General features: G+C 46.1%; 1 protein-coding gene across 9 annotated transcripts in view; it reads left to right on the forward strand.

Moving 5' to 3' along the window:
- Nucleotides 1-27,262, forward strand: part of BIRC6 (baculoviral IAP repeat containing 6) — a 771,630-nt gene that overhangs the window by 211,712 nt on the left and 532,656 nt on the right. For 7 of the 9 annotated variants that reach the window (XM_063917949.1, XM_063917953.1, XM_063917952.1 and 4 more), the window contains exons 18-23: nt 14,078-14,239; nt 23,567-23,698; nt 23,898-23,995; nt 24,081-24,228; nt 24,611-24,744; nt 26,765-26,911. In XM_063917949.1, the coding sequence (XP_063774019.1) occupies nt 14,078-14,239; nt 23,567-23,698; nt 23,898-23,995; nt 24,081-24,228; nt 24,611-24,744; nt 26,765-26,911 (821 nt within the window). The remainder of the gene's footprint in view (nt 1-14,077; nt 14,240-23,566; nt 23,699-23,897; nt 23,996-24,080; nt 24,229-24,610; nt 24,745-26,764; nt 26,912-27,262) is intronic. The other 2 variants (XM_063917951.1, XM_063917957.1) reach the window with 1 other exon arrangement.

Consider the following 27,262-nt stretch of genomic DNA (forward strand, 5'->3'; position numbering starts at 1 on the left):
AAGAAATTTCCAAGGGCTGTGGTCAAGGCAGGAGACTTGCCTTCACATCAATATCCTGGAACTAAGGGCCATATACAACGCCCTAAGTCAGGCGGAGACCCTGCTTCGCGACCAACCGGTTCTGATTCAGTCAGACAATATCACCGCAGTGGCTCATATAAACCGCCAAGGCGGCACAAGGAGCAGGGTGGCGATGGTAGAAGTCACCAGAATTCTTCACTGGGCGAAGAATCACGTAAGCGCACGGTCAGCAGTGTTCATTCCGGGAGTGGACAACTGGGAAGTAGACTTCCTCAGCAGGCACGACCTCCACCCGGGAGAGTGGGGACTTCATCAAGAAGTCTTCATGCAGATTGCAAGTCGGTGGGAACTGCCACAGGTGGACATGATGGCATCCTTCCTCAACAAAAAGCTGCAGAGATATTGCGCCAGGTCAAGAGACCCTCAGGCGATAGCTGTAGACGCTCTAGTGACACCGTGGGTGTTCCCGTCGGTATATGTATTTCCTCCTCTTCCTCTCATACCCATGGTGCTGGGAATCATAAGGAAAAGAGGAGTGAGAACAATACTCTTTGTTCCGGATTGGCCAAGAAGGACTTGGTATCCAGATCTGCAAGAAATGCTCACAGAGGACCCGTGGCCTCTGCCTCTAAGACAGAACTTGTGCAACAGGGGCCCTGTCTGTTCCAAGACTTACCGCGGCTGCGTTTGACGGCATGGCGGTTGAACGCCGGATCCTAGCAGAAAAAGGCATTCCGGATGAGGTCATTCCTACGCTGATAGAGGCTAGGAAGGATGTGACGGCTCAACATTATCACCGTATATGGCGAAAATATGTTGCTTGGTGTGAGGCCAGGAATGCCCCTACGAAGGAATTCCAGCTGGGCCGTTTCCTACACTTCCTACAGTCGGGAGTGACTTTGGGGCTGAAATTGGGTTCCATTAAGGTCCGGATTTCGGTCCGATCCATTTTTTTTCAAAAAGAACTGGCTTCTCTTCCTGAAGTTCAGACGTTGTAAAGGGAGTGCTGCATATTCATCCCCCTTTTGTGCCTCCAGTGGCACCTTGGGATCTTAACGTGGTGTTGAGTTTCCTGAAGTCACACTGGTTTGAGCCATTCAAAACCGTGGAGTTAAAATTTCTCACGTGGAAGGGGTCATGCTATTGGCTTTGGCTTCAGCTAGGCGTGTGTCAGAATTAGCGGCTTTGTCACATAAAAGCCCCTATCTAGTTTTCCATATGGACAGGGCAGAATTGCGGACCCGTCCACAATTTCTGCCAAAAGTGGTGTCATCTTTTCATATGAACCAACCTATTGTGGTGCCTGTGGCTACTCGTGACTTGGAGGATTCCGAGTTACTAGATGTGGTCAGGGCTTTGAAGGTCTATGTAGCCAGAACGGCTAGAGTCAGGAAAACGGAGTCGTTTATCCTGTATGCACCCAACAAGCTGGGTGCTCCTGCTTCAAAGCAAACTATTGCTCGCTGGATCTTTAACTCGATTCAGCAGGCTCATTCTGCGGCTGGATTGCCGTTTCCAAAATCAGTAAAAGCCCACTCCACAAGGAAGGTGGGCTCTTCTTGGGCGGCTGCCCGAGGGGTCTCGGCATTTCAGCTTTGCCGAGCGGCTACTTGGTCAGGTTCAAACACTTTTGCAAAGTTCTACGAGTTTGATACCCTGGCTGAGGAGGACATTGTGTTTGCTCAATCGGTGCTGCAGAGTCATCCGCACTCTCCCGCCCGTTTGGGAGCTTTGGTATAATCCCCATGGTCCTTACGGAGTCCCCAGCATCCACTAGGACGTTAGAGAAAATAAGATTTTACTTACCGGTAAATCTATTTCTCGTAGTCCGTAGTGGATGCTGGGCGCCCGTCCCAAGTGCGGACTTCTTCTGCAATACTTGTATATAGTTATTGCTTAAATAAGGGTTATGTTTGGTTTTATCAGGGTTTATCTGATGCTCCATTGTTGTTCATACTGTTAACTGGGTAAGTTTATCACAAGTTACGCGGTGTGATTGGTGTGACTGGTATGAGTCTTGCCCTGGATTCCAAAATCCTTTCCTTGTACTGTCAGCTCTTCCGGGCACAGTTTCTCTAACTGAGGTCTGGAGGAGGGACATAGAGGGAGGAGCCAGAGCACACCAGTATCCAAATTCTTTCTTAAAGTGCCCTGTCTCCTGCGGAGCCCGTCTATTCCCCATGGTCCTTACGGAGTCCCCAGCATCCACTACGGACTACGAGAAATAGATTTACCGGTAAGTAAAATCTTATTTGTTTGAATCCATAGTTGACACAGGGTGCCCACCGTGACGCTCTTGAGTTTTGAGGTTTTGTACTGCTACTGGTTCCTCTTTCTTCATATCCCTGTGTGTTTGTACCTGAGGTGTGTGCCGGTCTTCTCCTTCTTCTCGCTCCTTGCCTTAGGCTTGTTGACTTAACTGGGATACCTGTGGCTAGGGAGAGGGAGCCTGGGCTGCTGGGATAAAAATCTTAGCTGTTTGGTGCCCAGACTCCAGCTTACCAGCCTATACCAAGCAATATCTATGTTTCCCCTATGTATTCGAAGAGAGTGTTTAAATATAAAGCCACCATATAGACCATGGGATTTTAATGTGGTGTTTTTTTTTTTTTTTGCTGTCGGTGCTTGAAGTGGGTAACTTGGAAGTTCTTTTCTTTTAGGTATTTTGCCAGCTAAAAGAGTGGCATTAGGAACTTTATTTTGTAGACCTCCATTTCTGGTTATTCATAAAGATAGGACAGTATTACGTACACTACCTCTCTTTCTCCTGAAAGCAGTGTTGGCATTCATCTTAATTAGGAAATTGTAACACCGACTTTTGCTAAATCAAGTAAAACGACGGATCAGTTTTCTCTATCGTCCTAGTGGATGCTGGGGTTCCTGAAAGGACCATGGGGAATAGCGGCTCCGCAGGAGACAGGGCACAAAAAGTAAAGCTTTAGGATCAGGTGGTGTGCACTGGCTCCTCCCCCCATGAACCTCCTCCAAGCCTCAGTTAGATTTTTGTGCCCGGCCGAGAAGGGTGCAATCTAGGTGGCTCTCCTATAGAGCTGCTTAGAAAAGTTTAGCTTAGGTTTTTTATTTTACAGTGAGTCCTGCTGGCAACAGGATCACTGCAACGAGGGACTTAGGGGAGAAGAAGTGAACTCACCTGCGTGCAGGATGGATTGGCTTCTTTGGCTACTGGACATTAGCTCCAGAGGGACGATCACAGGTACAGCCTGGATGGTCACCGGAGCCTCGCCGCCGGCCCCCTTGCAGATGCTGAAACGAGAAGAGGTCCAGAATCGGCGGCAGAAGACTCCTCAGTCTTCTTAAGGTAGCGCACAGCACTGCAGCTGTGCGCCATTTCCTCTCAGCACACTTCACACGGCAGTCACTGAGGGTGCAGGGCGCTGGGAGGGGGGCGCCCTGGGAGGCAAATGAAAACCTTTTTTGGCTAAAAATACCTCACATATAGCCTCCGGGGGCTATATGGAGATATTTAACCCCTGCCAGAATCCATTAAAGAGCGGGAGACGAGCCCGCCGAAAAAGGGGCGGGGCCTATCTCCTCAGCACACAGCGCCATTTTCCCTCACAGAAAGGCTGGAGGGAAGGCTCCCAGGCTCTCCCCTGCACTGCACTACAGAAACAGGGTTAAAACAGAGAGGGGGGGCACTAATTTGGCGTTAGAAATATATAAAAGATGCTATAAGGGAAAACACTTATATAAGGTTGTCCCTATATAATTATAGCGTTTTTGGTGTGTGCTGGCAAACTCTCCCTCTGTCTCTTCAAAGGGCTAGTGGGTCCTGTCCTCTATCAGAGCATTCCCTGTGTGTGCTGTGTGTCGGTACGTGTGTGTCGACATGTATGAGGACGATGTTGGTGAGGAGGCGGAGCAATTGCCTGTAATGGTGATGTCACTCTCTAGGGAGTCGACACCGGAATGGATGGCTTATTAGGGAATTACGTGATAATGTCAACACGCTGCAAGGTCGGTTGACGACATGAGACGGCCGACAAACAATTAGTACCGGTCCAGACGTCTCAGAAACACCGTCAGGGGTTTTAAAACGCCCGTTTACTTTAGTCGGTCGACACAGACACGGACACTGAATCCAGTGTCGACGGTGAATAAACAAACGTATTCCTTATTAGGGCCACACGTTAAGGGCAATGAAGGAGGTGTTACATATTTCTGATACTACAAGTACCACAAAAGAGGGTATTATGTGGGATGTGAAAAAACTACTGTAGTTTTTCCTGAATCAGATAAATTAAATGAAGTGTGTGATGATGCGTGGGTTCCCCCCGATAGAAAATTATGGGCGGTATACCCTTTCCCGCCAGAAGTTAGGGCGCGTTGGGAAACACCCCTTAGGGTGGATAAGGCGCTCACACGCTTATCAAAACAAGTGGCGGTACCGTCTATAGATAGGGCCGTCCTCAAGGAGCCAGCTGACAGGAGGCTGGAAAATATCATAAAAAGTATATACACACATACTGGTGTTATACTGCGACCAGCGATCGCCTCAGCCTGGATGTGCAGAGCTGGGGTGGCTTGGTCGGATTCCCTGACTAAAAATATTGATACCCTTGACAGGGACAGTATTTTATTGACTATAGAGCATTTAAAGGATGCATTTTCTATATATGCGAGATGCACAGAGGGATATTTGCACTCTGGCATCAAGAGTAAGTGCGATGTCCATATCTGCCAGAAGATGTTTATGGACACGACAGTGGTCAGGTGATGCAGATTCCAAACGGCACAAAGGTGTATTGCCGTATAAAGGAAGAGGAGTTATTTGGGGTCGGTCCATCGGACCTGGTGGCCACGGCAACTGCTGGAAAATCCACCGTTTTTACCCTAAGTCACATCTCTGCAGAAAAAGACACCGTCTTTTCAGCCTCAGTCCTTTCGTCCCTATAAGAGTCAGACCCCTGGATCCTACATGTAGTATCCCAGGGGTACAGATTGGAATGTCGAGACGTTTCCCCTTCGCAGGCTCCTGAAGTCTGGTTTACCAAGGTCTCCCTCCGACAAGGAGGCAGTACGGGAAACAATTCACAAGCTGTATTCCCAGCAGGTGATAATCAAATTACCCCTCCTACAACAAGAAAAGGGGTATTATTCCACATTATATTGTGGTACTGAAGCCAGAAGGCTAGGTGAGACCTATTCTAAATCTAAAAAAAAATTTTGAACACTTACAAAGGTTCAAATCAAGATGGAGTCACTCAGAGCAGTGATAACGAACCAGGAAGAAGGGGACTATATAGTGTCCCGAGACATCAGGGATGCTTACCTCCATGTCCAAAATTTGCCCTTCTCACTAAGGGTACCTCAGGTTCGTGGTACAGAACTGTCACTATCAGTTTCAGACGCTGCCGTTTGGATTGTCCACGGCACCCCGGGTCTTTACCAAGGTAATGGCCGAAATGATGATTCTTCTTCGAAGAAAAGGCGTCTTAATTATCCCTTACTTGGACGATCTCCTGATAAGGGCAAAGTCCAGGGAACAGTTGGAGGTCGGAGTAGCACTATCTCGGATACTGCTACAACAGCACGGGTGGATTCTAAATATTCCAAAATCGCAGCTGATCCCGACGACAAGTCTGCTGTGCCTAGGGATGATTCTGGACACAGTCCAGAAAAAGGTGTTTCTCCCGGAAGAGAAAGCCAGGGAGTTATCCGAGCTAGTCAGGAACCTCCTAAAATCAGTGCATCATTGCACAAGGGTCCTGGTAAAGATGGTGACTTCCTACGAAGCAATTCCATTCGGCAGATTTCACGCAAGAATTTTTCAGTGGGATCTGCTGGACAAATGGTCCGGATCGCATCTTCAGATGCATCAGCGGATAACCCTATATCCAAGGACAAGGGTGTCTCTCCTGTGGTGGTTACAGAGTGCTCATCTTCTAGAGGGCCGCAGATTCGGCATTCAGGATTGGATGCTGGTGACCACAGAGGCCAGCGCGAGAGGCTGGGGAGCAGTCACACAAGGAAAAAATTTCCAGGGAGTGTGATCAAGCCTGGAGACTTTTCTCCACATAAATATACTGGAGCTAAGGGTAAATTTATAATACTCTAAGCTTAGCAAGACCTCTGCTTCAAGGTCAGCCGGTATTGATCCAGTGGGAAAAACATCACTGCAGTCGCCCACGTAAATAGACAGGGCGGCACAAGAAAGCAGGAGGGCAATGGCAAAAACTGCAAGGACTTTTCGCTGGGCGGAAAATCAGAACAAAAAACCGGACAGGTATTGCGCCAGGTTAAGAGACCCTCAGGCAATAGCTGTGGACGTTCTGGTAACACCATGGATGTACCAGTCGGTGTATGTGTTCCATCCTCTGCTTCTCATACCTAAGGTACTGAGACTTATAAGACGTAGAGGAGTAAGAACTATACTCATGGCTCCGGATTGGCCAAGAAGGACTTGGTACCCGGAACTTCAAGAGATGCTCACAGAGGACTTATGGCCTCTGCCGCTAAGAAGGGACTTGTTTCAGCAAGTACCATGTCTGTTCCAAGACTTACCGCAGCTGCGTTTGACGGCATGGCGGTGGAACGCCGGATCCTAAGGGAAAAAGGCATTCCGGAAGAGGTCATTCCTACCCTGGTCAAAGCCAGAAAGGAGGTGACCGCACAACATTATCACCACATGTGGCAAAAATATGTTGCGTGGTGTGAGGCCAGAAAGGCCCCACGAAGAAATTTCAACTCGGTCGATTCCTGCATTTCCTGCAAACAGGAGTGTCTATGGGCCTCAAATTGGGGTCCATTAAGGTTCAAATTTCGGCCCTGTCGATTTTCTCCAGAAAGAAGTGGCTTCAGTTCCTGAAGTCCAGAAGTTTGTCAAGGGAGTATTGCATATACAACCCCCTTTTGTGCCTCCAGTGGCACTGTGGGATCTCAACGTAGTTCTGGGATTCCTCAAATCACATTGGTTTAAAACCAGTCAAATCTGTGGATTTGAAGCATCTCACATGAAAAGTGACCATGCTCTTGGCCCTGGCCTGGACCAGGCGAGTGTCAAATTGGTGTTTTTTTTCTCAAAAAAGCCCATATCTGGTTGTCCATTTGGACAGGGCAGAGCTGCGGACTCGTCCCCAGTTCTCTCCCTAAGGTGGTGTCAGTGTTTCACCTGAACCAGCTTATTTTGGTGCCTTGCGCCTACTAGGGACTTGGAGGACTCCAGGTTGCTAGATGTTGTCAGGGCCCTGTAAATATAGGTTCCAGGACGGCTGGAGTCAGGAAAACTGACTTGCTGTTATCCTGTATGCACCCAACAAACTGGGTGCTCTTGCTTCTAAGCAGACTATTGCTAGTTGGATGTGTAATACAATTCAGCTTGCACATTCTGTGGCAGGCCTGCCACAGCCAAAATATGTAAATGCCCATTCCACAAGGAAGGTGGGCTTATCTTGGGCGGCTGCCCGAGGGGTCTCGGCTTTACAACTTTGCCGAGCGGCTATTTAGTCAGGGGCAAACACGTTAGTAAAATCCTACAAATTTGATACCCTGGCTAAGGAGGACCTGGAGTTCTCTCATTCGGTGCTGCAGAGTCATCCGCACTCTCCCGCCCGTTTGGGAGCTTTGGTATTATCCCCATGGTCCTTTCAGGAACCCCAGCATCCACTAGGACGATAGAGAAAATAAGAATTTACTTACCGATAATTCTATTTCTCGGAGTCCGTAGTGGATGCTGGGCGCCCATCCCAAGTGCGGATTATCTGCAATACTTGTACATAGTTACAAAAATCGGGTTATTATTGTTGTGAGCCATCTTTTCAGAGGCTCCGCTGTTATCATACTGTTAACTGGGTTCAGATCACAGGTTGTACAGTGTGATTGGTGTGGCTGGTATGAGTCTTACCCGGGATTCAAAATCCTTCCTTATTGTGTACGCTCGTCCGGGCACAGTATCCTAACTGAGGCTTGGAGGAGGGTCATGGGGGGAGGAGCCAGTGCACACCACCTGATCCTAAAGCTTTACTTTTTGTGCCCTGTCTCCTGCGGAGCCGCTATTCCCCATGGTCCTTTCAGGAACCCCAGCATCCACTACGGACTCCGAGAAATAGAATTATCGGTAAGTAAATTCTTATTTTCTTTGTTAGATGTTGTAAGAGCTCTCAGAATTTATCTGAAGAGTACATGGGGGTGTGGTTGAGCAACCTATTCTAGCTAGGATTTCAGCTGGTTACACTTGGTTGCTTGGAACTTTGTGGGCAGCATGGAGCAGTTATGTAGAGCAGCTACTTTGTATTAACAGAGTACTTTGAAACAATTTTTCTCTGACGTCCTAAGTGGATTCTGGGACTCCGTAAGGACCATGGGGATTAGCGGCTCCGCAGGAGACTGGGCACAACTAAAGAAAGCTTTAGGACTACCTGGTGTGCACTGGCTCCTCCCACTAAGACCCTCCTCCAGACCTCAGTTAGATTCTTGTGCCCGGCTGAGCTGGATGCACACTAGGGCTCTCCTGAGCTCCTAGAAAGAAAGTATATTTAGTTTTTTTATTTTACAGTGAGATCTGCTGGCAACAGACTCACTGCAGCGAGGGACTAAGGGGAGAAGAAGCGAACCTACCTAACAGGTGGTAGTTTGGGTTTCTTAGGCTACTGGACACCATTAGCTCCAGAGGGATCGACCGCAGGACCCGACCTTGGTGTTCGTTCCCGGAGCCGCGCCGCCGTCCCCCTTACAGAGCCAGAAGCATGAAGAGTTCGGAAAATCGGCGGCAGAAGACTTCGGTCTTCACCAAGGTAGCGCACAGCACTGCAGCTGTGCGCCATTGCTCCTCATGTACATCTCACACTCCGGTCACTGATGGGTGCATGGCCTTGGGAGGGGGTGGGGGGCGCCCTGAGGGCAATATAAGACACCTTGGCTGGCAAATCATCACAATATATAGTCCCAGGGCTATATATGTGATAAATTACCCCTGCCAGAATCCATAAAAAAGCGGGAGAAAAGTCAGTCGAAAAAGGGGCGGGGCTTCTCCCTCAGCACACTGGCGCCAGTGTTTCTTCACAGTGCAGCTGGAAGACAGCTCCCCATGCTCTCCCCTGTAGTTTTCAGGCTCAAAGGGTTAAAAAGAGGGGGGGGGGGGGCACTAAATTTAGGCGCAATATATTTATACAAGCAGCTATTGGGGGAAAAATCACTCAGTTATAGTGTTAATCCCTGCATTATATAGCGCTCTGGTGTGTGCTGGCATACTCTCTCTCTGTCTCCCCAAAGGACTTTGTGGGGTCCTGTCCTCAGTCAGAGCATTCCCTGTGTGTGTGCGGTGTGTCGGTACGGCTGTGTCGACATGTTGGATGAGGAAGGTTACGTGGAGGCGGAGCAGAGGCCGATAAATGGGATGTCGCCCCCTGTGGGGCCGACACCAGAGTGGATGGATAGGTGGAAGGTATTAACCGACAATGTCAACTCCTTACATAAAAGGCTGGATGACGTAACAGCTGTGGGATAGCCGGCTTCTCAGCCCGCGCCTGCCCAGGCGTCTCAAAGGCCATCAGGGGCTCAAAAAACGCCCGTTACCTCAGATGGCAGACACAGATGTCGACACGGAGTCTGACTCCAGTGTCGATGAGGTTGAGACATATGCACAATCCACTAGGAACATCCGTTACATGATCTCGGCAATGAAAAATGTGTTAAGCATTTCTGACATGAACCCAAGTACCACATAAAAGGGGTTTTATTTTTGGGGAGAAAAAGCAGCCAGTGTTTTGTTCCCCCATCAGATGAATGAATGAAGTGTGTAAAGAAGCGTGGGTTCCCCCGATAAGAAACTGGTAATTTCTAAAAAGTTACTGATGGCGTACCCTCTCCCGCCAGAGGATAGGTCACGTTGGGAGATATCCCTTAGGGTGGATAAGGCGCTCACACGTTTGTCAAAAAAGGTGGCACTGCCGTCTTAGGATACGGCCACCTTGAAGGAGCCTGCTGATAAAAAGCAGGAGGCTTTCCTGAAGTCTGTATATACACACTCAGGTTATATACTGAGACCTGCATTTGCTTCAGCATAAATAGTGCTGCTGCAGCGTGGTCTGAGACCCTGTCAGATAATATTAATACTAAGACAGGGATAATATTTTGCTAACATAGAGCATATTAAAGACGTCGTCTTATATATAAAGGATGCACAGAGGGATATTTGCCGGCTGGCATCCAGAATTAATGCAATGTCCATTCTGCCAGGAGGGTATTAGGAACCCGGCAGTGGACAGGTGATGCTGACTTTAGAAGGCACATGAAGATTCTGCCTTATAAGGGTGAGGAATTGTTTGGGGATGGTCTCTGGGACCTCGTATCCACAGCAACAGCTGGGAAGAATTTTTTTTACCTCAGGTTTCCTCACAGCCTAAGAAAGCACCGTATTTTCAGGTACAGTCCTTTCGGCTTCAGAAAAGCAAGCGGGTCAAAGGCGCTTCCTTTCTGCACAGAGACAAGGGAAGAAGGACAAAGCTGCACCAGCAGCCAGTTCCCAGGATCAAAAATCTTCCCCCGCTTCCTCTGAGTCCACCGCATGACGCTGGGGCTCCACAGGTGGAGACAGGTGCGGTAGGGGCGCGTCTCGGGAACTTCAGGCACCAGTGGGCTTGCCCACAGGTGGATCCCTAGGTTCTGCAAATAGTATCACAGGGATACAGGCTGGAGTTCGAGGCGACTCCCCCATGCCGTTACCTCACATCAGCCTTGCCTGCTGCCCTCGGAGAAAGGTAGTACTGGCGGAAATTCACAAGCTGTACTTCCAGCAGGTGAAATCAAGGTACTCCTCTTTCAACAAGGCCGGGGTTACTATTCCAAAATGTTGTGGTAAGAACCGAAACCAGACGGTTCGGTGAGACCCATTCTAAAATTGAAAGCTTTGAACACTTATATACGAAGGTTCAAGTTCAAAATGGAATCGCTCAGGGCGATTATTGCAAGCCTGGAGAATTTCATGGTATCACTGGACATCAAGGATGCTTACCTGCATGTCCCTATTTACCCTCTTCACCAGCAGTACCTCAAAATTGTGGTACAGGATTGTCATTACCAATTCCAGACGTTGCCGTTGGTCTGTCCCCGGCACCGAGGTATTTACCAAGGTAATGGCCGAAATAATTATCCCGTACTTGGACGATCTCCTTATAAAGGCGAGGTCCAGGGAGCAGTTGTTCGTCGGAGTAGCACTATCTCGGGAAGTGCTACAACGGCACGGCTGGATTCTGAATATTCCAAAGTCGCGGCTGGTTCCTACGACGCGTCTACTGTTCCTGTGTATGGTTCTGGACACAGAACAGGGTAAAAAGGCTTTCTCCCGGCGGAGAAGTCCAAGGAGTTGTTGTCTCTAGACAGAGACCTCCTAATACGTATACAGGTGTCGGTGCATCAATGCATGCGAGCCCTGGGAAAGATGGTAGCTTCTTACGAAGAAATTCCATTCGCCAGGTCCCATGCAAGGATTTTCCAGTGGGATCTGTTGGACAAGTGGTCCGGGTCGCATCTTCAGATGCATCGGCGGATAACCCTGTCTCCAAGGGCCAGGGTGTCGCTGTTGTGGTGGCTGCAGAGTGCTCATCTTCTAGGGGGCCGCAGATTCGGCATACAGGACTGGGTCCTGGTGACCACGGATGCCAGCCTTCGAGGCTGGGGGGCAGTCACACAGGGAAGAAACTTCCAAGGCTATGGAAAAATCAGGAGACTTCCCTACACATAAATTTTCTGGAACTAAGGGCCATTTACAATGCCCTAAGTCAGGCTAGACCCCTGCTTCAACACCGGCCGGTGCTGATCCAGTCAGACAACATCACGGCGGTCGCTCATGTAAACCGACAGGGCGGCACAAGAAGCAGGATGGCGATGGCAGAAGCCACAAGGATTCTCCGATGGGCGGAAAATCATGTGTTAGCACTGTCAGCAGTGTTCATTCCCGGAGTCGACAACTGAGAAGCAGACTTTCTCAGAAGACACGACCTCCACCCGTGAGAGTGGGGACTTCATCCAGAAGTCTTCCAAATGATTGTACACCGTTGGGAAAGGCCACAGGTGGACATGATTGCGTCCCGCCTCAACTAAAAGTTACAAAGATATTGCGCCAGGTCAAGGACCCTCAGGCGATAGCTGTGGACGCTCTGGTAACACCGTGGGTATACCAGTCGGTGTATGTGTTCCCTTCTCTGCCTCTTACCCAGGGTAATGAGCATAATAAGAAGGAGAGGAGTAAGAACTATACTCATTGTTCCGGGTTGGCCAAGAAGAGCTTGGTAACCAGAACTCCAAGAACTGATCTCAGAGGACCCATGGCCTCTGCCGCTCAGACAGGACCTGCTGCAGCAGGGGGCCTGTTTGTTCCAAGACGTACCGCGGCTGCGTTGACGGCATGGCGGTTGAACGCCGGATCCTGAAGGAAAAGGGAATTCCGGAGGAAATCCCTACGCTATTTAAAGCTAGGAAAGAAGTGAACGCAAACCATTATCACCGCATATGGCGGAAATATGTTGCGTACTGTGAGGCCAGGAAGGCCCCAAAGGAGAAATTTCAGCTAGGTCGATTTCTGCACTTCCTACAGTCAGAGGTGACTATGGGCCTAAAATTGGGTTCCATTAAGGTCCAGATTTCGGTTCTATCGATTTTCTTCCAAAATTGAACTGGCTTCACTGCCTGAAGTTCAGACTTTTGTTAAGGGAGTGCTGCATAGTCAGCCCCCGTTTGTGCCTCCAGTGGCACCGTGGGATCTCAACGTGGTGTTGGATTTCCTGAAGTCGCATTGGATTGAGCCACTTAAATCCGTGGAGCTATAATACCTCACGTGGAAAGTGGTCATTCTGTGGGCCTTGGCGTCGGCCAGGCGTGTATCAGAATTGGCGGCTTTGTCATACAAAAGCCTTATCTGTATTTTATATGGATAAGGCGGAATTGAGGACTTGTCCCCAATTCCTTCCTAAGGTGGTATCAGTTTTTCATGTGAACCAACCTATTGTGGTGCCTGCGGCTACTTGGGACTAGGAGGATTCCAAGTTACTGGACGTAGTCAGGGCCCTGAAAAGTATATGTTTCCAGGACAGCTGGAGTCAGGAAAACTGACTCGCTGTTTATCCTGTATGCACCCAACAAGCTGGTGCTCCTGCTTCTAAGCAGACGATTGCTCGCTGGATCTGTGGCACGATTCAACTTGCACATTCTGCGGCTGGACTGCCGCACCCTAAATCTGTAAAAGCCCATTCCACGAGGAAAGTGGGCTCTTCTTGGGCGGCTGCCCGAGGGGTTTTGACTTTACAACTTTGCCGAGCTGTTACTTGGTCGGGTTAAAACATTTTTGTAAGAGTCTACAAGTTTGATACCCTGGCTGAGGAGGACCTAGAGTTTGCTCATTCGGTGCTGCAGAGTCATCCGCACTCTCCCGCCCGTTTGGGAGCTTTGGTATAATCCCCATGGTCCTTACGGAGTCCCAGCATCCACTTAGGACGTCAGAGAAAATAAGATTTTACTCACCGGTAAATCTATTTCTCGTAGTCCGTAGTGGATGCTTGGGCGCCCATCCGAAGTGCGGATTGTCTGCAATACATGTTTATAGTTATTGCCTAACTAAAGGGTTATTGTTGAGCCATCTGTTCAGAGGCTCAGTTATATTTCATACTGTTAACTGGGTGTAGTATCACGAGTTATACGGTGTGATTGGTGTGGCTGGTATGAGTCTTACCCGGGATTCAAAATCCTTCCTTATTGTGTCAGCTCTTCCGGGCACAGTATCCTAACTGAGGTCTGGAGGAGGGTCTTAGTGGGAGGAGCCAGTGCACACCAGGTAGTCCTAAAGCTTTCTTTAGTTGTGCCCAGTCTCCTGCGGAGCCGTTAATCCCCATGGTCCTTACGAAGTCCCAGCATCCACTACGGACTACGAGAAATAGATTTACCGGTGAGTAAAATCTTATTTTATAGATTCCCTCCCTTAGGGGCAGTTTTTATACATACCCATGGTCAAAGGTGTCCCCTTTTGTTTTAGTGGTTCTTTGGTATTTTCCTTATTTTATTTAAATTGTATTTATCCTGTTTTTATCTTTCTTTGTTTCTTTAGAGTCCAAAGATGTGCTATGTTGCAGTTCTCAGATTTCCATGAAAAGCTTCTGGATACTCTCTGCAAAAAGACAGATGATGGGCTGGCTACAGAGCATGCTCAGAGCTTGGTCCTAGACATTCTCTGCTGGCTGGCTGGTGTGCATTCTAATGGACCGGGCAGGTATTGTTGCATAGCTTTAAAGACGAATCCTTAATTCATTCCTAGATAGTTGATCCAAAGAGAAGCAAAATACATTCTGAACTGGTGTAATAAGACATTGTTTTTCGTTTTCATATATTAATGACCCCAGCTCTGTATTGTGTATTTTTGTGTTTTGAACATTTTTATTTATTGAATTAATAATGATTGTATCCCTTCTGAGTTATCTCTCCTAATGCTCACTACTTTTTTTTTTTTTTATTTTTTTTTTTTTATTTGTTTTGTATTGTTTTCTTGTTCCACACAAGGAAACAGATTTATTTATTTTTACATTAATTCTCTCTCATTGCCAATACTGTTGCATTATTTTTGTGATCATTTAGCTGTTTGGATATAAAACATTTTTATTTTAATTTGAGAAAATACATTGTAGTTACTCATCTCTAAGGTTTTCTATAGTTTGGATAGTTAGGGATGTATCAGGATCCCGACGCTTGGGATGGTGGTACCTACTAGGTTAGTATGGTATCCCTAAACCCTCCCCTCCTCTCAGCAGCCTAACCATGCCTGGTGGTGCCTAACCCTAATCCTGCCCGATGGTGCCTAACATTATCCTCCCTCACAGCCTAAATCTGCAGACCCCCCTGCAGCGTTACCCTAATAGCCAGACCCCCACCCCGCAGCCTAAACCTAAAGCACATTTGGATACATTTTTTATATTTATAGCCACTTTTCCAGTTTTCCTTTCCATCCTTTTTTTTCATAAAGGTGGTTTTTTACCAGTAGAATTGATATCTCACCTGTTAAAATTATCCAACATTGTTTTAGCAAAGCTTAATATATTCTAGTTTTCATAAAATTGGTCAAGCTAATTGGTCAAGCTTTTATCCATTAACTTGACGAACTTCTAGCATTTGGGAACATGCCTGTTAAAATTGTTGGTTTTTGTTTCCATTTTGTGATTTGTAACTCAATTGCTTTTTTATATTTGAACCAAAGCCATCGGATTATCTTGCATTTATTAAAACCCATACCACATGCACCTACATTTTAACCCCCAGTATGTTTACTGACTTGTTTAATCCAATGCTTTCTCACTTAAACTGTTTGAAAAAGGAAACAAAGTTCTAGTCAACTCAAACTTTTTTGATACATGAAAGATTTAGCCATTCGTTTATCTCCCCATGCTCTCCGTTATGTTTCTTGTCAGTCATGCATTTATGCTCTGTGTACAGCCTTTGTCTTTTTTTCAGTCTATTTCACTATAATGACTTCATCTTCCAGTTATTTTGTCATTGATATTGGTAGTTTATCAACCTGTTCTACCAAGAGACAGAAGCCTTCAGTTTTAAGCGATTCATCTGACAATTTGCCCTTTTTCTTCCTTGAATTTTCCTATTACTAAAGCCACTCTTGTCCTTACTGCATTATCGTTCCAGCTGCAATTACCTTGTCAGTATAGAGTCTGATTGAATATCTTTCTACAGAAATCTTTGAATGTCTTGGCTTCTTCACATATGCGCAAAGTGTCTGCTGGTGCTTTAGGCTTGGATGAGTCCGAACTTGAGGCTTCATCCCAAGAGGTGTTGATTGGGGCCCAATTTGGTCGTGTTGCTGTCTTTCCAATTGAAGGATGAGGCCTTGAGTTTACAGGGCGTAGATGTCTGCCAGTCTCTGGACATTGCGGAGGCTTCTACACTGGAGCCTTTCAATGTTCCTCAATTTAAAAGTATAGTGAAATATTTGATTTTATTTACTCCAGTTTTGAGTAGTTATCTAGGCATGGGCAAGTAAGTTACACTTCCCCATCAATTTTTGACCAGAGTTTCTTCTTGCCATTTAATGGCTGTAGTCCTAAGTGTATCAAAACGATGTAGTTTGGATACTGACGGCAAACATGACGATGGATACTGAGGATGAGTATTAGGGTTAGTTTTATGGTAAGGCTGTGGGGGAAGGGTTTGGGTTTGGTTGCCAAAGGGGACAGTTAGGGTTAAGCTGCAGGAGGGTTGGGTTATAATACTCATTTAAATCTGTTGGGATCTTGACCGCCACGATTTCATACACAACCCGTAATCAAATTAGTCTTTTCAGCCCTTAGAGTGACAAATTATTGCCTTTGAGGTCAGCTACTCCGTCCCTCGAGGGGGTCAGCAGAGAAGCAGGCAGGCTCTTTCCAAGAATACTTGCAAGCAGTTAGTATGAGCGGCACCAGTGCTGACTAAGAGCTCCAAGGATAACAACCCCATCTGCCTCTTTTGGGATTAGTGCTTCAGTACTGTTAGATACCTTCATGAGATGTGTCATCAGCTGTAGGAATGCCATAGATCTCCTGGGCTTCTCTCAAATGTTTTTTCACAACCAGCCTTACTGGAGGTAATGAAAAACTCCCTTTACTCTACTGTGGACTTGTTCCAGTTCTGGACAAGAGGTTGGGATTTCACTACAGTTGCTTTCTGGTGTGGAAACCAGACTGGTCTTTTCATCACATTCTGAATTTTAACATCCAGTCTGGAACTCACAGACATCACCAGACGCTGGGTTTCATCACTGGTGATGCTCTGCCAGGCCTCTACCGCAAATGTCTTCAGTTCCTGCTTGTTCTTGGGGCATTTTCCCTTCAGTTTTGTCTTCATCAAGTGAAATGCATGCTCAGTCGGATTCAGGTCAGGTGATTGAGTTGGCCATTGCATAACATTCCACTTATTTGCCTTAAAAAAACTCTTTGGTTGCTTTTGCAGTATGCTTCGGGTCATTGACCATCTGCACTGTGAAGTGCCGTCCAATGAGTTCTGTAGCATTTGACTGAATGAGTGGATAATATTGCCCGAAACACTTCAGAATTCATCCTCATGCTTTTGTCAGCAGTCACATTATCAATAAATACAAGGGAACCAGTTCCATTGGCAGCCATACATGCCCACGCCATGACACTACCACCACCATGCTTCACTGATGAGGTGGTATGTTTTGGATCATGAGCAGTACCTTTTCTTCTCCATACTCTTCTCTTCCCATCACTCTGGTACAAGCTGATCTTTGTCTCATCTGTCCATAGGATGTGTTTCCAGAACTGTAAAGGCTTTTTTAGATGTTGTTTGGCAAACTCTAATCTGGTCTTCCTGTTTTTGTGGCTCACCAATGGTTTACATGTTGTGGTGAACCCTTTATTTTCACTCTTGTGAAGTCTTCTCTTGATTGTTGACTTTGACACATATACACCTACCTCCTGGAGGGTGATCTTGATCTGGGTAACTGTTGTGAAGGGGTTTTTCTTCACCAGGGAAATAATTCTTCTGTCATCCACCACAGTTGTTTTCTGTGGTCTTCTGGGTCTTTTGGTGTTGCTGAGCTCTCCGATGCGTTTTTTCTTTTTAAGAATGTTCCAAACAGTTGATTTGGCCACACCTAATGTTTTTGCTTTCTCTCTGATGGGTTTGTTTTGATTTTTCAGCCTAATGATGGCTTGCTTCACTGATAGTGACAGCTCTTTGGATCTCATATTGAGAGTCAACAGCAACAGATTCCAAATGCAAATGTCACACCTGGAATCTACTCCAGACCTTTTACCTGCTTAATTGATGATGAAATAACGAGGGAATAGCCCACTCCTGTCCATGAAATAGCTTTTCAGTCGACAGTCCCATTACTTTTGGTCCCTTAAAAAGTGGGAGGCACTTATAGAAACCGTTGTAATTCCTACACCGTTCACCTGATTTGGATGTAAATACCCTCAAATTGAAGCAGAAAGTCTGCAGTTAAAACACATCTTGTTTGTTTCGTTTCAAATCCATTGTGGTGGTGTATAGAGCCCAAAATATGAGAATTGTGTCGATGTCCCAATATTTATGGACCTGACTGTATATAGATATATAGAGATAGTGAAGATTATAAGGTTGCATACAGTAAATTGAGCATTAAAGTAGACTATAGAATTGAGAGAGGTTGTGAGAGTAAGGAAAAAGCAATGGTAATTTGTTACAAACAGATCTGGCATTCCATAGGGCACATGATAGGGGGGGTGAGATTGTGGGAGAGATGCAAACAAGATTATCAGTGTTGCTGTAGTATGGAGGCGAGATTGATTTGGATGGCAGGGATAAAGTGGGCATAGAGTTGGTGCAGGCTTCTATGTTAGGAAGAGAAACTGGAGGAGAGGAGGGCAGGGAGGGAGTGCTGTGTGATGCAAATGTGGTTGAGGTGAAGTGACATAGAAAGGAGGTGGTGAGCTGGGCTGAGTAGGACCATGGTGGGGCAGAAGTGACTGAAAGTGGGGTGACAGGAAGGAGAGAGGGGAAGGGAAGCAGAGGGGTGGACAGGATACAGGGTATGGGAGAGAGTAGGAGATGTAGGAAACTATGGTGGAAGGATATAGAGGAGAGAGAGAGAGGGGCAAAATAAAGGATTAGGTACACAAGGAGTGACTGAGAGGGTTGATGAAAACCTGGGCATAGTATGGGTGAGGTAAATGAGTGTAAAAATAAAAAAGGAGTGGAGACTGTGCGACAGAGATAAAACAGTAGAATGCAGGAATTCAGGTAAAAGCGAAATGTAAATATAGATAGATATAGATATCCTATTGTCCTGTCTGAACTAGTCCCCACCTACCCGGGGGTCGCCATGGCTGTGTTGTTGGGGTCCTACTACACTCTAGCTACTCCTATCAACTCATACCCCCAGTACCGTCCCTTACATTCTCTACATTTGAGGTCCATGCTATCCACCTCTTCCAACCTGTCCATCTTAGAGTAGCTATCATTTACCGCCCACCCTGGCATTCCGTCCAAATTCCTTGACAACTTTGCTTTCATGCTACCTCACTTCCTCTCTTCTGACATTCCCTCCATTATCTTCGGTGACATCCCAATCGATATCCCCACTAAATCTCCTGCCTCTAAACTCCTTAACCTCACATCTTTGCTCGGTCTCTCCCAGTGGATCACCTACCCCTCCCACATGAATGGGAGCTAACTGGATCTGGTCTTCACTCACCGCTGCAATATTTCTGATTTCTCCAACTCCCCATTTCCCCTCTCTGACGACCACCTGCTTTCCTTTAACTTAGATCTCTCTGCTATTCCATCTCTACCTCCTAAGGCTACCATCACTAAATGCAACATTGAGGCTATCGACACCACTTCCCTATCCTCCCTGCTCGACTCACTTCTCTCTCCTATACTGTCACTCTCATGCCCTGAACAAGCCACTTCCCTATACAATGCTTCCTTACTTATGCTATTGACTCTGTCGCTCCACCAACCACTATTCACCCTTGCAGATAAACACCTCAACCCTGGCACAGATGCACCAGATATCTGCAAAAATTCTCCCGTACTGCTGAGCAACAGTGGAGGAAATCACGCTCTAAGGCAGACTTCCCCCATTTCAAACTTATGCTCTTACCCTTAAGTGCTGCCCTTTCCCTCGCCAAACAGTCATACTTCAGAAACCTTATCTCCTCCCAGTCGTCAAACCCCCGGCACCTCTTTGCCACCCTCAACTACCTCCTCTGCCCACCCCTACCTCGTCTTCCCTCCTCATTATCTGCTCTTGACTTTGCCACTTATTTCACTCCCAAAATTTACTCCATACATCAGGAAATCACTTCCAACCAAACCATCAGTAACCAGCCACCTCCTCTCCCTTACCACCCCTCCCCATCCCTCTTAGCAACTCTGAAATCTTTCTCCCATGTGTCTGGTGAGGAAGTCATGGCCCTCATCCATTCCTCCACCCACGTCACCACTTGACCCTATCCGTTCCCACCTCATTGGCTACCTCTTTCTGCCTGTTCCCATCTTGCCCATTTCCTCAATATCTCCCTCTCATCTGGTACTGTCCTCTCTGCCTTCATGCATTTACTTGTCTCCCGTTTAAAAAAAAAAATACCCTTGATCCACACAAACACTCAAACTATAGACCCATCTCTCTCCTCTGTTTTCCTTTCAAACTCCTTGAACGTATCGTTTACAACTGCCTTTCTTTCCTCCCACTCACTGCTTGACCCATTCCAGTCTGGCTTTCGTCCTCTCTGTTCCACTAAAACTGTCCTAACGAAAATCTGCAAGAACCTCCTTTCTGCTAAATCCATGGGCCATTACTCTCTGCTGCTTTTGACACTGTGGACCACCTGCTCCTCCTGCAAATCCTTCACTCCCTTGCTCTGCGTGATACTGCCCTTTAGTGGCTATTCTGCTTCCTCTGACCGTCCCTTTTGTTGTCCCCCCCCCCCCACACTTCCACCAACTGTAGGTGTCCTCCAAGGTTCTGTTCTTGGTTCGCTCTTTTTCTCTCTATACCCCCTCTTTTGACTTCCAATATCGACTTTATGCTGATGATACTCCTCACTCGTGTATCCACATGTCTCTCTGCTATATCTTCCTGGATGTCCCAGCGCTTTCTTAAACTTAACATGTCTAAGACTGAGCTGATCTTCCCACGCTCTCGCACTACCTCACCTCCCACAATTTCTTTATCTATGGATGCACTACCATCTCCTCTAGCCCCCAAGTGTGCAGTCTTGGAGTAATCCTTGACTCCTCCCTCTCCTTCAAACTACACATTCAGCGCACCTCTCAAACCTTATGTTTTCATCTCAAAAATATTTCAAGGATCAGATCCTTTCTCACCCAGGATACCACTAAGACCCTTATCCACTCACTGGTCATCTCCAGACTGGACTACTGTAATCCTCCCCTATCTGGCATCCCTGACAAATGCCTCTCTCCACTCCAGTCTATTTTCAGTGCTGCAGCCAGACTCGCCTTCCTCCCAAACGCACTGCACGCACCTTCCCTCTCTTACAGGGCAGCCTTATTTGCAGCACCTCTCAAGCTCCATCAGGTTGGATGGGAAGCATCGGTGCACAGCAATTTTCAGATCTCTCCAGAGATGTTCAATCGGATTCAAGTCTGGGCTCTGGCTGGTCCCATTCACAGAGTTGTTCTGAAGCCACTCCTTTGATATCTTGGCTGTGTGCTTAGGGTCGTTGTCCTGCTGAAAGATGAACCGTCGCCCCAGTTGAGGACGAGCGCTCTGGAGCAGGTTTTCATCCAGGATATGTCTCTACATTGCTGCATTCATCTTTCACTCTATCCTGACTAGTCTCCCAGTTCCTGCCGCTGAAAAACATACCCACAGCATGATGATGATGCTGCTGCCACCACCATGCATCACTGTAGGGATGGTATTGTCCCGATGATGAGCGGTGCCTGGTTTCCTCCAAACACGACGCCAAAGAGTTCAATCTTTGTCTCATCAGACCAGAGAATTTTGTTTCTCATGGTCTGAGAGTCCTTCATGTGCATTTTGGCAAACTGTATGAGGGCTGCCATGTGCTTTTTTATTATGGAGTGGCTTCCGTCTGGCCTCTCTACCATACATGCCTGATTGGTGGATTGCTGCAGAGATGGTTGTCCTTCTGGAAGATTCTCTTCTCTCCACAGAGGAATGCTATAGTTCTGACAGAGTGACCATCGTGTTCTTGGTCACCTCCCTGACTAGGGCCCTTATCCCCCTGATCGCTCCGTTTTGACGGCCGGCTAGCTCTAGGAAGAGTCCTGGTGGTTCTGAACTTTTTCCATTCACGAATGATGGAGGCCACTGTACTCATTGGGGCCATCGCAGCAGCAGATATTTTTCTGTACCCTTCCCCGGATTTGTGCCTCGAGACAATCCTGTGTCTGAGGTCTACAGACATTACAGCAGCACATAGTAGATCAGGAGACAGCAGCACAGAGTATATCGGGAGACAGCATAACTCTGGAATTGCTGGAGCAATGTACTCAAAAATTGGTGACATATGCCTTACAATCTGGAAACAAACACTGTGGGAGGAAGACACCCCTAGCACCCCTAGCGGCGAGGCAGCAGCACTGAGTATTTCCGCAGACAGCACAACTGGAATTACTGCATCAATTTACATCAAACTTGGTACACATATGACTTTCACTGTGGAAACAAACACTGTGGAGGTTAGACACCCCTAGCACCCCTAGGGGTGGTACAGCAGCACAGAGTATTACAGGAGACGGCATAACTGTGGAAGGCCTGGAGCAATTTACACCAAACGTGCTACACATATGACACTCTGGGAACAAACACTGCGGGGGTAACAAACCACTAGCACCCCTAGGGGTGGGCCAGCATCACAGGACATGCATGATATGTTAGTGATGACAGGGCTGCATGTGACAAAGCCAGTGACATGATGCGAGGAGAGGAATGCAGGTAGCACAAACCCACACACTGAGAATTATATAGTGGAAGTAGCACAGTCCCCCAGCAGCACAGAGTATATCAGGAGATGCATAATGTGCTGCGCTATATAAGAAACTGTAAAAAAATCGATAATTTCACAGGAGCACTGACATGATGTGGAGGGGAATGGAGGCAGCAGGAAGCCACAGACTGAGAGTTGTATAGTGGGAAGAGCAGGGTCCCTTGGGGGACCAAAAAGGGGTCCGGCCACTGCACAGAGTGCGTCATGGAAGCAAGATATGCCTATATACTAGATCTCCAACCAACGTAAATTAACGAAGAACTATCATTCTAATTTATCATCCTCATCCCGTAGTGAAGCACGGGTATTCAGCTATCTACAATGTTATTTATACTGTGTGTTTAATATTTAAACCTATTTTTGTAAACAGACATTCTTAAAATCCCGGGCAGCGACGGGTACTCCAGCTAGTCTTTGATATTTCTTTTTTTTTTAGGAGGACATACTTTCATCCTCCTCCTCCTTGCTTGTTCCTCTGTATCCTCTCCCGTGGGGCTTGGTTAAACATAACTGAGTGTTCCTGACAGGCATGGGGTATAGGTAGGCTTTACCACACTATCCCTTTAAACCGGGACAATCATGAATTCTACAGGTTCTGTGGCTGGCTGACTTCAAGCCTGTATTTTACCTTGTTTTAATCAACTAGAGAACCTGTGTAATTCACGAGTGTCCCTAGTTTAAGCGATAGTATGGTAATCTTAGGTATAAGAGAGACTAGCACAGAAAAGTGATTTTAGATTTAAGTGCCTGTAGTTTTCACATGGCCTGAGAGACAGATTATCTCCACACATTTTAGTGGTGTTAGTGCATGCATTTACTTTGCTACATGTATGTAGGATTAGGTTCCAATTCCCCCCCACCACCCTCCCCCCAAAAAATAAATACAATTCTGAAATGTAATTTAGTGTAGTTTTTTTTGTTTGACATGTAAATGCGGAAAATGGTACACATCCATGAAGGTTGACGTTCCTGAGGTTTTAACTACTGCCATCTAGTGGTGAAAAAGCATTTCAATACAGTTCACTGGTATAAACTAAAAACTGTAACGGTTGCTTTTTGTTTTTTAGCTTGCGGGAAGGAAAGGAGAGTTTGCTGTCTAAAACAAGAAAGTGTCTGTCTGACATTGTGCGCACTTGTTTTTTTGAGGCTGGAAGAAGCATTGCCCATAAATGTGCCCGCTTCTTAGCTCTTTGCATTAGGTTGGTATGTTTTTCAATTAAATAACAAAAAGTTAAAATCTTAATCATTAACTGTAGATATGAAAAAGCAAAGAACACTTGATCTTTTACTCTGTTTCAATAAACCTGTGTTAGCTGATTTTCTTTTTTGTTCTGTTTAAAGGGAGGTTTTCTTGTTTGTAATAGTAGAAAAATATCATTTCTTTTTCTTCCCCCTAAGCAATGGAAAATGTGATCCTAATCAACAGGGCTTTGGCTTTGTCCTTTTGAAGGCTTTACTGGAGAACATCACCTATCTACCCTCTGCTGCAACTGGAGGTATATGCCCAATCATTTGCTTTATTATGTAAAACCCTTGTTTCTGTCACTCAACAATAGTTATTCTGTTGTCTTTTGCTTACAGGGTCAGTCTACTGGTATTTTGTTTTGTTAAATTATGTTAAAGATGAAGATCTGGCTGGTTGTAGCACATCCTGTGCGTCTCTTCTCACCGCTATTTCCAGACAGTTGCAAGACAGGCTTACCCCTATGGAGGCGCTTCTTCAAACCAGGTAACTAATGTGTCTTGTTTGAGGTTTCTTCGCGAGGAGAAATACTGTACCGCTTCTCTTGTTTTCTTTTATATAAACTTATAATATCTGTAAACGCTTTACTTTCCAACCTTAATCCTACCCATACTGTGCAGACATAATTGAGTTAATTACAATTGCTATCTGACCTTCCCACATACAGGATTTCTTGTGGTTATACCATAGTTATCTTGTAGTGTAAGTGAACAAGAAGTACTTGCCCACTGAATTTGTAACCCTATCCATGGAAACAGTTGATTGCCACATTGTTACAAAGCAATTGAATCTGCTAAACACCTGTTATTCTTATAGCTGATTTGTAATTGTAGTTTTCTTCACGTACTAATACATGTTTTGGTGACAGATATGGACTGTACAGTTCTCCTTTTGACCCTGTGCTCTTTGATTTGGAAGTCAGTGGTTCCTCTTGTAAAAATATTTATAACAGCAGCTCTGGTATACAGTCAGATGAAATTGACCTTTCAGATGTCCTTTTAGGTGAGTGACTTACATATATTTTACTTTCTTTCATCTTTGTTACACTTTTCTGAACCACTGCAGCATGTAGATGGCACATTCTACATACTTTCTTACAGTCTCAAATGCTTAACCTGGGCGCTATAGGAGGGAATTGGCCAGTAATTGAATATCTCCGGGTTTTAACCCCACCGCTAATTAAATCTGCCTTTTAAAAGTATTTTGATATTCAGTAGAAAAAGTGATGTCCCATAAACATGCAACATGAAAGCTGATCCTGCCTCAAACAGGAAGACGAGATCCATACTGTATGGCCCTTTGCAGACCATCTGGGTCTTTTATGGCCTATTGCAGCCTAGACTGGTTACAAGAAGAATCCACTGATGTTTATTATCCACTTATTCCGCATTTCCCTATAAGAATTCTCTAGCCCAACAAAGGCATTTCAGTCTTATTGTGACATTCATGCCAAACTGCTTTAATGTTACACAAGAATGGGTGTCATGCTAAAACTTCCCAAATTTACACCGCCTGCCTAACATTTCACTTCCCAACGTGGCCGTCCTCTTGCATCTGAAGTACTTTGGTACATTTTTATATCTTTAACTATAGCAGTGCCAGGCCTTGTGTATAAAGTGCACTGGATGTACTTTGTATACCTACTTCGAAGATCAAGCTAATTTTGGGATAACCTTTGGGATTGTACCAACTGTATAAAGGCCCGTACACACTGGTTGATATATCGGCCGTTCTCCTGAACGGCCGATATATCGCGGGACCGTCGGCCAGTGTGTACGGCCGATACGTCTGTGAACTCCGTCGTTCACAGACGTATCGCGTCGGCCGCGCAGCACCGATATATTGGCGCGTCGCTGTGTGTGTACGGGGCGGTCGGCCGACCGCCCGTACACATGCTGCAGCTGCCGGCGGTGATTGACAGCTGAACTGGGCGGGCGTGTGTACACGCCCGCCCAGTTCATGACGTCCGTCCCCGACGGATCGAGCAGTGTGTATGCTGAACACACTGCTCGATCCGTCCATAGATCTATCTGCAGATCAATTGATCTGCAGATATATCTGTTAGTGTGTACCCACCTTAAGTGTAAGGGACGTACAGTATCATAGACATGTTCTCCCTCCATTCCTTTCTGACAGTTTATGGCTATAGAGTAACTTGCGTATTACCTGCACACAGGAGCCACATGTTTGCTCAGATTTGGACTCAACTGTCTTCTCTCAATTGCTCCTCTCTGTTCCTGCTCTCCACTCCCTAAAATTCCAATCTGACCCATGCGCAGTGTTCTGTTATACCTTCCCTTCTACTGTTGTCTTTCATTATGGCAACTCCAACATCTTTATTATTTCCCTCAGCGCTAGGCAAACTCCTTTTACACCTCTACTTTAAAGCATATTTGCAAATCTGTTTCTCTTCCCAGGCTGCTCTGTACTTGCCACCACCCTTGCCTTTGTAGCGCCAAATTCTCTAGTCAGTGAGTTGTTTGTAGAATCGGAAGAGCTGTGACCTTTTGCCAGTAATTTTGAAGTGCCCACTACACTCTATACGGTATCCGGTCTCTAGGTCGACAGTGTCTAAGTCGACCACTATTGGTCGACAGTAACTAGGTTGATAGGGTCTCTAGGACGACATGTTCTAGGTCGACAGGTCAAAAGGTCGACATTTTTTTCACTCATTCTTTTTTTTCAACTTTTTCATACTTAACGATCCACTTGGACTACGATTAGGAATAGTAACCTTGCCCAAAGCATGGCGAGCGAATCAAGCCATGCGAGGGGACACGGTGCACTAATTGGGGTTCCTGGTCACTGTACGGAGAAAACAACACCAAAAAAACATAAAAAAATGCATGTCGACCTAGAAACCCTGTCGACCTAGAAACCCTGTCGACCCTCCGTACCGCACCCACTCTATACTGGTAGTAGTCTTAGTATTATATAGGTTTTGGTGTGCTTCTTATAAACTATGGACAATAAAAATTTGGTTGGATAATATTTTTGAAACAGAACCTTTTGCCCCTCACAGGCAGTGGAAAAGTGAATAGCTGCACGGCTGCGGAGGGCAGCTTTACTTCTCTTACAGGACTGCTAGAAGTAGAACCTTTGCACTTTACTTGCGTATCTACCAGTGATGGCACCAGAATTGAGAGGGATGATGCAAGTACGTTCACCGGTATATACAATTTTTTTATTTTTACTTCCTCTTAAAACTTTTTTCCTGTTTTGAAAATACAGGTTGAGTATCCCGTATCCAAAATGCTTGGGACCAGAGGTATTTTGGATATGGGATTTTTCCGTATTTTGGAATAATTGCATACCATAATGAGATATCATGGTGATGGGACCTAAATCTAAGCACAGAATGCATTTATGTTTCATATACATCTTATACACACAGCCTGAAGGTCATTTTTGCCAATATTTTATGTAACTTTGTGCATTGAACAAAGTGTATCTACATTAACACAATTCATATATGTTTCATATACACCTTATACACACAGCCTGAAGGTCATTTAATACA

Source organism: Pseudophryne corroboree, chromosome 4 (assembly GCF_028390025.1).
Source record: "Pseudophryne corroboree isolate aPseCor3 chromosome 4, aPseCor3.hap2, whole genome shotgun sequence".
NCBI classification, from domain to species: Eukaryota; Metazoa; Chordata; class Amphibia; order Anura; family Myobatrachidae; genus Pseudophryne; species Pseudophryne corroboree.